The following is a 13,153-nucleotide window of genomic DNA, read 5'->3' on the forward strand; positions in this document are numbered from 1 at the left end:
TTATTATTTTATTAAATGGCGGCAAAAGTAACTTAGTGGAAAAGGCCCCCACTAATAAAATAATATTAAAAAGGGAGTCTAGAGGCATGAGGAGAAATTATAAAAGGAGGATGGACTCATTTTGTGGATTATCTTTTGGCTATTACACTTCATATTTCATCTTCTCTTGGAGTTGTTTAGCACAAGGGCCAGAGTGTTGTTTAGCACCAGGAATTCCAAGCAGAATTCCACCCTCATTTCAGAGAACTTTGAGTGTCTCCCTAGTGAGGAAATTTGGGGAGCTCAATTCAGAGCTTCCATTGGACATCATTGCAGGAGTTTATTCAGTGGTGCGTTTTTCTTGGGTGCAAAGGTATTTTGTGGAGCACATTGTGGGAGCAAGCGTGGGTTAGAGGCTTTGAGATTTTGCAGGGAATTTTCTTATTGTTAGACCAGAGTTTGGACAGTGATTTTCTGAGCTAGATTGGAGGCTATTACCTAGGTTGATTTTTCTAACTTTTGGCAAGGGCTCAGAAGTTATTGAACAAATGTTGCACAGGGGTTTAGAAAAGTGGAATCGAGAGAGATAAGGGCTGGAGATAGGAGGTATTTCTCAGTAGATAATTTAGCCAGAGCTAAGAGAAATTTCCCGTTGTAGATTTGAGCATAAAAAAATTGTGGGGCAATTTCTGGCCAGATTGGGCAATTCACACTTGTTGGGGGTCACCGAGGGTCGGTGGATTTTGTTCAGAAATCTAGGGCATGGATAGTTAAAAGATTTATGTGCTTGATAATTACTTGTGATATACTTTTACATTTAAGCTTATGATCTTTTCTTTGTTATGTTATTATAGTGTTCCTTTCATCAAGACAATTACCAATATGCACAATAAAATACAAGTGACACAGTATGTAGGCTTGTCAGCCAAGGCCAAAACCTCTCACCTCTTGAGAGAAAAAGTGACAAGGTTTAGGAGGATAAGTGACAAGGTTTAGGAGGATACTCTACATAGACAATTTTGACCTTTTACAAAGTGTAACATGACTTCATTACATGACAATGACTCTATCATTTTATGACTAGGTGACAAGTAATTCCTAAAAACTCTCAATGGGAGTCTTGTCTCAAAAATAAAATCTCTTGCTCATGAAACCCATGAAGCAAGCAATACAATAAATTTATTTTTCTCCTTTACATCACATTACATCATAATTACATGTCATTATGAAGATCAAACCTAGTTACACTTTTCAACACTCCCTCTTAACTAGGGAGGTATTCATAATGGTACTTGGACTTTCTCAATCTAAAGAATTTCACATAAGAAGAATTCGGATTGGTAACTCATTTGTATAGCATCATATCAACCAGCATTGTTACATAGCAAGGCCTTGACTAACATCTCCTTATCTCCACAAAATTTGAGCTCAATGTTGGTGAGACCAATGATTTATAAACACTCTCATCATTAGCTCTCTTGGAACATCCCCTACCCGGGTACTTAGGGTGTGTTCCATGAGGACTATTCTTATCTTGGACTCCCCAGCCCTCAAAGAATATCGGTCCTCCACGACTACTCTTTTGTTGGATGCCCTATTTCATCCTCAAAGAGTATCGGATGCCAAATGATTACCCAATCCTCCATTTTGTCTTCCCATGTGAAAATCAGAATGACACGTCTATCTCTCCCTCTCAAATAAGGAGGACGTATTCCAATAAAGGAATGTACTCATTCCTACCAAAAAGGAATGTACCTAAGCTCCCTCTTGGCTTAGGAATTTCCAAGTCTCTTCCAAGTAAAAAACTTATTTTCAGGCTCCGTCTTAACTAGGGACCTACAACAACTCCTCATGTGGAACAACCAGCTGCTTGAAGAACTCCTTTCTTGATCTCATACATTTCTTTTGTCATGGAGTCTTCATCTTTTGGGTCTCCTTCATAGGGCACAGACCATCCATCACTTTCATCCATAAGTTAGTCATGTCTTCATTTCATCAGAAATTGATCCATCAGTTTTCCATCTAGCTTTGCTTCATGTCATTCTGCTTTCTTCGTGTCATATTTTTCTGAAGGATCTTTAATCCTTCAATATGGTCCTCTTGGAAGTCATCCACAGATCTTCCCTTTGGGAATCCTACATAAGCCCATCCAGATATTAGTTCATAAATAAGAGATGAACACTTAAATCAAAATTACCTTTGAGATGGTCTTTCATCATGACATCTTCCTGCAGGTATCAGCATCCTGCATGCAGATTGACCCATTTCCCAAAGATATCCATTGTCAAGGGTCTCCATATTTTTCCGACTCCTATCAAAGTCTTCATGACTTCTGGGAGATATTCTAGTCAACTCTTCTTGGTCTTGGATGTTGAATTCTTTCTACCTTTGTTGCATACTTTCACGATCTCTTTCTTTTTTTTCACACTTCATTCCCAAGAGCTTCCAATCAGAGTCTCTCAATTGTGGTCAGCTTCCTCATGATTCATATGAGAACATATTATGTTGATTTCATCTAGTGTAACTTATGCCCTTTTCTGCAATCTTTCAGAGGAGACGTTTTCTTATTTTGATCATATTTCCCGAGATGGAAATAGTGATCCATATTATCTACAACCATATGACATGACTTTCATAATAATTTATGTAAGCATACATGCCTCATCTTTCCTTTTTGTCATCCTGACTTCCTGTAGCAGCGTATTTTGAACGAAACAACTTTATTCTTTAGACTTGCTTTGTTATGTCATCATACCATCATCCCTTGAATACCATGAGTTCGAATTCCTGATGAAACTCTTGCTTCTTTTCTAAATCGTTGAATCCTTTGATAAGGATTCCATTAGAGAAACTTGAGGATCTTTCATATCCTCACCCGACAGATGTTTCTTTATTGACTATTGTATGATGATCCCAATCGATGATGACCTCTACTTCTTTCTATAAGTATCACTTGAGGTTATAATGAGGTTGCCAAGAGTTCCCATTCTTTGTAATTAATAGAACTTGTTCCATACATCCTTTCTGCTTCCCATGTCAAGAGCTCTTACTCCTAATGCTTCTATCATGATGTTATTTTCTAACTAGATGCATCTTGTCCATAGTTTTAAAAATCGTTTTTAAAAACCGGTTACCGGTCTAACCGGCCAGTCAACAAGCCCGCCGGTCTAAACTGGCCAAAAAAACCCGGTTTGAATGCCCATTTCTCCATTTTTTTGCCCTAACCGGTGAAAACCGGCCGGTTTAGGATGGAACCGGTCGGTTTGTATCAAATCGGTCGGTTCCGTCCTAAACCGGCCGGTTTTAGGCACGCCCACCATAAAGTTAAAAAAGCATATTTTTGACTGTGTTTCAGGGGTTTTGGGGGGAAACTAAGGGTGTTTCAACCCTAATAATGTCGGCAATTAATGGTAATGTTAAATTCTTAAAGTAAAAGTGACATTTACTTTTACTTAAATTTTTAACATTACCATGAAATGACTCAGGATGTTTGAGAGTGGTTTCGACCTCATTGGATTTCATATGGAGAAACTAGAATTTTAGATTTCACTCAAAATTCAGCAAACTTAATGGTTTTCAAGATTTCATGGTTTGGGGGTAAACAATAAATGCAATCGGAGCTCCAAATGATGAGCAAAACTCCTGATCTAGATCCCATTGTGTTGGACGATATTGATCCAACATCAGAATGGGTGGAGGAGACTGAAGACCCTGTGTTTGAGGATGATTTTGATATCGACATGGCTTTAGCGGGGGATGACGCAGATTATGTGGTGGCATCAGAACTAGGATCAGTAGCGGCATCAAGGAAAGGCAAAGAACCAATGGAAGGCACTAGTCATGCAGGTCGACAAACTCGTGCTTCCATTAGGTCCACTTTTATTGTCATTGGTGGCCTTGATACTGAGGTTGCAGATCAGGCTGAGGCATCCTCAAACTCTGAACCAGATGATGTCTATGTAGCTCCTGATGATGATCCTGTGTCTAGTAGTGGTGATGAACTTGATGATTGATCATGTGTACACTATAGACTTGTAGTAGGCTAATGGCCTCAGCTTGCAGCATTGTTTTTGGACTTTATAGGCCATTTAGAGCCTCATTTCTTATGTATTTTGATATTTTGTCGATGATATGTATTGCACTCGGTGCCATTTTGTTATATTCACCTTTACATGGTATATAAATGAACAAAATTTGCATATTTTGTCTCTATTGGCTTGGAATCATGGTTTTACATCTTAAAAATAGTTTTGTTTCATTAAAAATTAATTATTTAATGTATTTTTTTAAAACCGGTTCGTTTAGACCAAACCAGTCCCGGTTAGACCGGTTCCGATCGGTAAACCGGTTCATTAGGTGGACCGGTCCGGTCACCGGTTCCGGTTTTAAAAACTATGATCCTGTCTTGTTTATGTTGTTTCCTATCTATAAATTACAAGTGAAGAGTACCTTCTAGTGAAGAAGATCATCTCAGTCATAGTAGAGATCTCTTACTTCTTCATTCTTAAGCCTCTTTGTCTCAGGCTCTTTCACTTCTTTAGTAATGTGAGCTTCTTCCCTATCCCTCTTGTCCTTAATATGTTTAGGACAATCTCTTCTATAGTGCCCAAGTCCTTGACATCCATAGCATATTACCTTAGCCATGTTTTTCCTTTTCTTTTGAGGACCAAATTTTTGAAATTTCCCTTTTCTTTTTGTCATAGCAGCATATGCTTGATTCTGCTCATTTGGTCCAACATCAATCTTTGCCTTCAGTCTGGTTTCTACGACCTTACAAAGTGACCATAGATCTTGAAATGGAGTAGTCTCTTTCTTCCCATATAAACTTGAAGTGAAGTTACCCCATTCTTCTGCTAGTACATTCAGTACCACTGTGTTCATCTCTCTATCAGACATGACTTCTCCCAATTCTTGTAGTTGATCTCGAATTTCTGACATCCTCATAAAGTATGAGGCTATTCCATCTTCCTTGGATATCTTCAGTTTGCATAGTTCTTGCCTTAATGAGATTACTTCTCCTACAGTACTTACGAAAAACAACTCTACCAATTTGTCATATATAGATTTTGCAATCTCCGACTTTGATAAATATGGGATTAGAGTCTTTTATAGATTCTATAATATCCTTTGGACCCTTACTTCTCCCTTCATGAATCTAGCATGTGCTTGAGTATCTTCTTTTGGAGGTTTGGTTATCGATCCCTTGATGTGATCCATGACTTCATTCTCAACAAGATCTAGGTTTGTCCTTTTCTTCCATGCAAGGAAATTTGCAGCTCGAACCAATTTATTGCTTTCCTTGCAAAAAGACAATTTGTTATTATCAAATATAGTCATAGACTTACTTGAGAGATTGATGTTTGCTTCCCCCTTAATCTTGATGTTGATAGAGGATTTGCTTCTTGAGAGATTGATAAGAGAGAGCTTGATTCACAATCATCCTTGAATGATTTAGTCTTCCTTCTTTCTTCTTGTTGATGTAGATTTCTTCAATCTAGGGTTTGAGACTTGAGTAGATCTTGATTTCTTGCTTGTTGTTCTTTGACTTGCTTTGATCCTTCTTTGAAGCTCAATTCCTGTGTGTCAACTTGCCTTGAATGCCCCTTCCTGACTTCAGCACCTAAGCTCTGATCCCATACTGAGAAATCTAGGGCATGGATAGCTAAAAGATTTCTCTGCTTGATAGTTACTTGTGATACACTTTTACTTCTTAGCTTATGATCTTTTCTTCGTTATGTTATTATAGTGTTCTTTTCATCAAGACAACTACCAATATGCAAAATAAAAGACAAGTGACACAGTATGTAGGCTTGTCAGCTAGGGCCAAAACGTCTCACCTCTTGAGAGGAAAACCCGATCAAAATTCTTCTTCTAGATCTTCAATTGTTGAGTACCAAGACCATGACACAGACCCTTGACTCTAGTATCCTCTCAAGAACCTTGTCACTATCCTTGATGCTCTGCCTCTTCCATTTGACTTCCTTCGAACTGCTCTCCTCGGCTCCTTCTAGAGAAGCTCGGTCTTTATACTTTACACTGCTTCTTCTCGACTTCTCCTAGAGGAAGTCGGTCTCTATGATCTCACTTGCTTCCTCTAGAGAATCTTGGTCTCTAGGTCTCTATCTCGGTTACCCAGAACAAGTATCCCAAAAGAAACCTCCTTTGTTGCCCTAGAAGAAACCTCCTTCGTTGCCCCAGAAGAAACTTTTGTTCACTGCCCCAGAAGTAACTTCCTTCTTCGCTTGCACAGAAGAGACTCTTTCGCTATGCCTAGAAGAATCTATTTCGTTTCCCCAGAAGAATCCCTTTCATTGCCCTAGAAGAAACCCATTTGCTCACTTCTTCGCACTTCTCTTTGTAGCCTTCTTCTTCGTAATTCTTCACTTCTTCTTCACACTTTTGCTTGATCGAATGCAAGTTGAGTTTCTTGACGAATTGCTTGCCTCCAAGTGAGGTCAAGTTAGGATATATATACACTTCTTCTCATGTCCTTTAGGCCCACATGATCTCAAGAGTTAGGCCGACTTCTTCTAGCATGTTCTTCCATCGTTGTAGGCCGACTTGAGGAGGCTAAGTGACTAAGGTTTAAGAGGATACTTTACATAGACAATTTTGACCTTTTACAAAGTGTAACATGACTTCATTACATGACAATGACCATCATTTTATGACTAGGTGACAAATAATTCCTAAAGACTCCCAATGGGAATCTTGTCTCAAAAATAAAATCTCTTGCTCATGAAACCCATGAAGCAAGATACAATAAATTTATTTTTTTTCCTTTACATCACATCATGATTACATGTCATTATGAAGACCGAACCTAGTTACACTTTTCAACAGATTCAGCCCAAACCCTTTCTGGGAATCTGTGGGTTTATTGAGAGGAGTCTCCGGCTAATTTTATAAAATTTTCCGGGCGATATTCCAGCCTGAAATCCTCATTCTTATAGAAGGGCATATTGCTTATTCGCTGACAAATTTGCATCACTTTGTGGGTTCATTTTTGGCTTGGAGTTGGGCCAAACACTTTCTGGGTATTTTTGGGTATGAGGAGTGGAGCCTGTGGCTGCAATTTCAGGGTGATCCAGGCATTCTTCATAGCAGAATCTTCAGTCCCATTCTAGCAGCAGCAACAGTAATTTCTTGGGTAGTGCGCAGTTCCAGTTTGGGCCAGTATTTCCTCCAGATCAGAGCTGTCCCACATGGGTTTTGCATAGCGTGCAAGTAGCAAGCCCAGGTTCCATTTTCCTTACTCATTGTACTCATCATTCTCGTGATTAATAAAATTGCTCAGTTATTATGCTTATTTTCTATGGTGTTTTGATTTGGGTGCTTGGATTTTAATTTTAATTGTTGTTCCTAGTTCACGTTTTTGGTATTTACTGTTATTTTCCAATTAGGAATATTACAAGGATGATCCTTCTTTTTTATCATATTGCCTTAAATAGTTTTAGAGACACATTACAGGTTTTTAATTGAAGGTTTTTAGATATTAATTCTCCGACATATGATGGAAAACAGTAATATTGATTGTCATCAGACCATACAAAAGTCTCTGACAACTGAGAGCCCTGACTGTGAGCATAGTTCTTTTTGAGATAAAAGCTCTGACTGTGAACGTTCTTTTTGAGATAAAAGCTCTGAGCGTGAACAGAATATTTTTGAGATATTGTTTAGTAACTAGTTTAGATGGAACTGAGAGCTAATCTGTTAGGGTGGAGAGATTTAATAATACATCTCCATATAGAAAAAAGTGTCTGACTGCCAATGGGCAAGGTCATAAAATTATGATTTTTTTCTATAGTAGAAAAATATATATATATATATATATATATTTAAAAATAAGCAACAAAAATAGATGAATGGGAATGTACATAGACCCAATACAAATTAAGCAAAGGGTGTGCCTAATGCCACTTCAGGTTAAACAGATACTATAAGTGATAAAACAGATACATACATACACACACACACACATCTATGGAAAACAAAGCTCGATTAAATCTACAAATCCATCCTATATAAAGGCAATATTGAAGAGGCCACCGAACAAACAGAACCTCCAAAACACTGTGAGTCTGCGAATAGTTGAGTAAATGTCTTTCCAACTAAATGACCAACAAGAATTATGATTGAAGTCTAGAATTACCTAAAGAAATTGAAAATCCTCTGGTAATGTTTGCTAAAATCTAAACACTTTACAAATCCAACGAAAAACTGTCAACAACAGAGAGAAATAAATGGTACAGGAACAACTAGTAACTAAGCTAAGATCACCTTTCACAAACAAAAGATGTAAATGAATCTAAGTTTCATACCACTTCATCGCACCAAGGGGCAAGAACCATCATTTTGTTATTGAGGGCATTAATAAATTCATCCCAATTCTCAGCCTTCACAATGCACGAATCTCTTTTAACCTTTGCCCTTTCAAACATATCCTTTTGAATTTCTTCCAAAACTTCTCCAACACGACTGCTCAAGCAATCCAAAGGCACATTTTGTTTTACAAAATTATCTCGACGAACAACTACAACCTGTTTCACATAACCGTTAAACTTAGATGACAAAATCAAGCAGTCAGACAAAGGCATAATTTAATGTACACTAGCACAACTGCTAAATTTATGTAAAAAGAATTTAAATACTTTACAAAACATAAGTTGGGTTTTGACAACATGTGGCAAGTTACCTGACACACACAGTGAATGAATCTATCAAAATAGTAAAGAACGATTAAAAAAAGAGAATAAGCTTAGTAGATCTATACAAGAAAGGGATGAATGTGTCTACAAAATTTACATACAGCCTGCATGTTCAGAAGTAGCAACAATACAAAATAATACTTTTCCTAGCGAGACAACATTCTTCTCACAAACATGTATAGAATATAAACGTACTTTAATGTAAAGGCAGTGCAGATAGTTCAAACTTTTGTAGAAGAGCAGTGTGTTGGAGATGGTGGATATGGTTCTGTAATAAAGGCATATTGGAGACTGGTATAGCACAGACAATTCTTTTGACCCATGATCTATGAGTTTTAAAAATTAGGATCCAATATTCAGATAGTCACTCCTATGGCTTCAGCTCTGCGATCCGGAATTATTTTGGCTGCAGACATGTAAATTACCAAATTCTACTACATAATTTGTTGGCAGTTACAGTCTGGAGGAGAATTTAGGTGAAGCCAGAGGAGCTACAGGGGTAGAACATTGTTGCATATTTTTTTATGCAACTACGTTGTGGAATGGCACTTCCTGCTGAATGTATGTTTCCTTTCTCTCATCTGTTAGATGTGTGTAGGGTCTTCAGGATTGTTCAGAAGAAACCCTGGTCATAATCTAGTTGAAGGTACTTGCAGGTACCATGGGATACTTTCATTTCTTTCCTTTCATCATTTGTCAAATTTGATTGACCACCTGTCAAAAAAACATGACCGCCAGCTAAAGCATTTGGGCGTTCTAGAAAATGAAAGACAATCTTCTCCTACTGCACAAAAGAATGGTCTGGGTTGAACGAAAGCCTAAGGCCAATTGTGATAGACCTGCAAGGTGAATACACCTGCAAATGGTTTCTACGGAAATATATTTGAATACTGATTGAATAACGTGATATATCCATACAGATATACATTGAAATTTCACATGCATGAAAAGTCATGAACTTTTCTACATAGGTGACTAGCATATTAATTACTTATTATTTTAGTTACTGTTGATATTATTTATATATTTATTATTCATTATTATTGTATTATCTTACACAACCTTGCCACATTACAATTGTATGTCAGCATTTCTATGTATCTAATTAATGTGTATGCTCCAAGTCAACCAAGGATGCTAGGGTTCATATCCCATGCCTCGTGAGAAGCAAATCAAGGATGAAAACGCACCGCCTATCAAAGGGATTATTTTGAGGGACATCTCCTGCAGGCTCATGTTGTTGGAATTTCCACGCACCCTAGGTCAGGTCTATGCCTTAGCTAGGAACACAAACACTAGAAATGCCCAACCAAAAAACAACTCTGCACAGTGGAAAATAACAGCAAGAGATCAATAACAGTACACAAGATATTTGGCTCAAATCATGTTCCTTATTAGTCCATCAATAAGAAATTCTTAGGGTTCCCATACCAAGGATCATGGCCCTTTACAAACCCCAGTGCAAAGCTAATATACACAGTCAGTCCTTTGACCAATAACTAAGAGCTGAGGCCAATTACTTTAGGTCCTCATCTGCCCAATTACAAACACAATCAGCTGTCCTTAGCCTACTAAAACCCAACCAACAAGATACTTACTCACCTGGGCTTGTATTTAGCACACACACTTCAATACCACTTGTTGTCTTTGCTGTAGCCCCCTTGCTTTGCTGCTACAGACCTCTATGTCCACAGGGTCAATTACTTTAGACCACTGTCCACTTGGTGTCAGCCCTAATCTTCTACAGTAACCCTCACTCGACATATTCTGCCATCCAGCAGGCCCTGCCAGCACTGTGTAGCCATCGGCCTACCCTCTTTTGCACCTAGCAGATTTCAACTTGCTGGTGTCGTCCCCCTTGGCCACCATTACACACCTCTGTACAGCATTTTAGAAATTTCGGACCTCCTGCACATCAACCTACAGTCTGCAGCCTCCCTTTTGTCCCCCTTGGCCTACCTTCTGTTCCACATGTGCTACTACAGAAGCCCTTCAAATGCCTTCTATTCCTTGCAGCCAGCCCTAGAATCAGTCAGCAGCTCCACGAGCAGCCTCCTTCCTGGACACTGCAGTCTCTTTCCAGCTAAATCTCAGCCTATGACAGACCTCTAACCAGGCCCTACTCAGCCTCTTAAGCACAGAAAGCCCTCCACAGAACTCGGCCCTCCTCCTGGCAGCTGTGGCTACCTTCCTCGGCCTCTCTAATTCAGACTGCGACTCCTCTAGGCTGCCGCAAGGGAAAACCAGACATTCCTCTCCACAGATCAAACTCGGCCTCACAAAACTTCATCCGTCAAGCTCTTATTCGGCCTCCTAGTCTTAGCTGCATCTTCTTCTAGAGCAGATCTTCACCACAAATGAAGTCCTCACGTGTTCAATTAGCCTATCCTTTGGCCTTCTATTTATACTTTTGCATTGCTAACTTAGGGAACCCCTTGGTCCTTTAGGGTGTTGCCCACTCAACCACTTAACAATTAATTAGCTTATAAAATTCACTTACTTGGGTTCTAAGCCCATTCCTTTGGGTCAAAACCCCAAACCTTGGGTACTTTGTCCACAAACTCTCCTTTTGTGGACGACTCAAGTACAAATTATGAAGACCGACAATAGTTCCTCCAAGGAACTCGCACATGTGAGCAAGCAGAGACAAAAATCAACTTATTTTCCTCCTTCCCTGGCCTCCACAAAAATTCTTCTCTTTTCCTTCTTTGTTGGATCATACCACCTTATCTTCTTTGTTAGGACCAAAGTTGTAGTTTCTTCGAAGTGTATACAAATCAAGAGAGTGAGGCTCATTTTATAGGCTTCCATCATCCATAAGAGTGAATTATGCCTCCTTAGGCCAACATGAGGAGGGTTGGTTGATCCATCTCTTGGAGGCTTCTAGACTCCATAAATTACAATAATATTTTTTCTTCTTTGATACATGGGCCCTCCAAGGGCTAGTCCATCATGACCTTGACTCTTTGACTTGACAACAAGACCCCTAGAGCACTCAAAGGGTGCTTTGACCTAGGACCGTAACAGGATGGGCAAGAAACCCATTTCAATAAAATAATTTTCCTTTTTACAAATAAATTTTCTTTTCTTTCCTTTTGAAAAGTACACATCAAGTCATGACTCAAGTACAAATTATGAAGACCAACACTAGTTACATTTCAACGCTCCCTCTTAATGTATTCATAATTGACCATAGGTACAAGGACAATACTTCCATTGAATTATTCTCATAAGAAGAGTCGGATTGGTAACTTGTCTTGAGCATCAACATTATGATCAATATACAACCAGCATTGTCAACATAGCAAGGCCTTGACTAAGAAGCTCTATCTCTCAATAGATTAGAGCACAATGTTGGGAGGCTTTACGTGGGACACCACACTACCTCTCAAGGCACATACCCCATCCAGATGTTCACAAGGTATGTCCTTCTAGGACCATTCCTGTCTTGGATTTACACATCCTCAAGGAATTTCCTCTTTGACTACTCTTACCTATTGGATGCCCTACCTCATCCTCAAAGAGTATCAGTCACTAGACTACTTCCTATCTCGGATTCCAAATCCTCAAGGAGTATCTATCTCAAATGCTTACCCAATCCTCTAGACGCCATTCTCTCCTCATGGCCTTCACTAAGACTTACGGTTGTTAGTCCTGGTCTAGTGCATGACACATGAAGCAGAGAACCATATCTATCACTCCCTCTCAACCAAGGAGGAGCTCCCTCTCAACTAGGGAGAAGTGTCCATCATCAGTTACTATGATAGTAGCTCTCAAGGCTCTATCGCCATCATCACACGTGTGAACTTTCTTTGAACCTCTTAGAGCCCTCTATGTACAGCATGATCATTAAGATAGGGTCCACCATCACTCTCCACGTCATCAATCTGCATCTATAGCTTCTTCACGAACCAATCATCATAGAGCTCGAACATGGCTCCCTCTGAACATCCGGAAAGTGATCCATCAGGACATGATCATCAAACCATCTATAACCTGCTATCACATCTGTCATTGTGGTGTACATCAGCTCTTCGGACTAAGTACCAAGGCAGCAACCCAATGGAGTCATCATATCCTTCTTAAAGTGAATCTTCTTCATATAGCAGGATCGTGCAGAACCTAACAGAGTATCATGTCATCATCAACATCATGGTCTTCCTTCAATCTTCATCAACATATCTCAATCAATCATCTAGCCCTACTCCTCATTTCCAGGATGAGATCCATCATGTTGTAACTGAACCAACAAGATTTGTTCTATCAGCTAACTGACTATTATATCAAGTTCATGAATCCTTTCATATGCTGCCACTAATTCTTATCTTTCAAGCATCCATAATCCCATGATTATACCATGAATCTATCTTTATACATCAGAGTGCCCAAGGAACCAAGGGTCCTTACAGTTCACTCCTTCCATCATGCTTACCAAAACATAAGGTTTGATTATCGTTCTTCCTTTA

The 13,153-nt window shown here is 39.0% G+C and overlaps 1 protein-coding gene across 4 annotated transcripts in view; it reads right to left on the reverse strand.

Annotated features, from left to right (window-relative positions):
- Positions 1-13,153, reverse strand: part of LOC149167300 (Class II aaRS and biotin synthetases superfamily protein) — a 237,215-nt gene that overhangs the window by 78,958 nt on the left and 145,104 nt on the right. For 3 of the 4 annotated variants that reach the window (XM_089432948.1, XM_089432950.1, XM_089432949.1), the window contains exon 12: positions 8,301-8,519. The exons of the other annotated variant lie outside the window; for it this stretch is intronic. In XM_089432948.1, the coding sequence (XP_089289074.1) occupies positions 8,301-8,519 (219 nt within the window). The remainder of the gene's footprint in view (positions 1-8,300; positions 8,520-13,153) is intronic. 4 annotated transcript variants of the gene reach the window in all.

This window comes from Pinus tabuliformis, chromosome 5_1, assembly GCF_031772625.1.
Source record: "Pinus tabuliformis cultivar Carrire ecotype Pingquan chromosome 5_1, CPIR1, whole genome shotgun sequence".
Lineage (NCBI taxonomy): Eukaryota > Viridiplantae > Streptophyta > Pinopsida > Pinales > Pinaceae > Pinus > Pinus tabuliformis.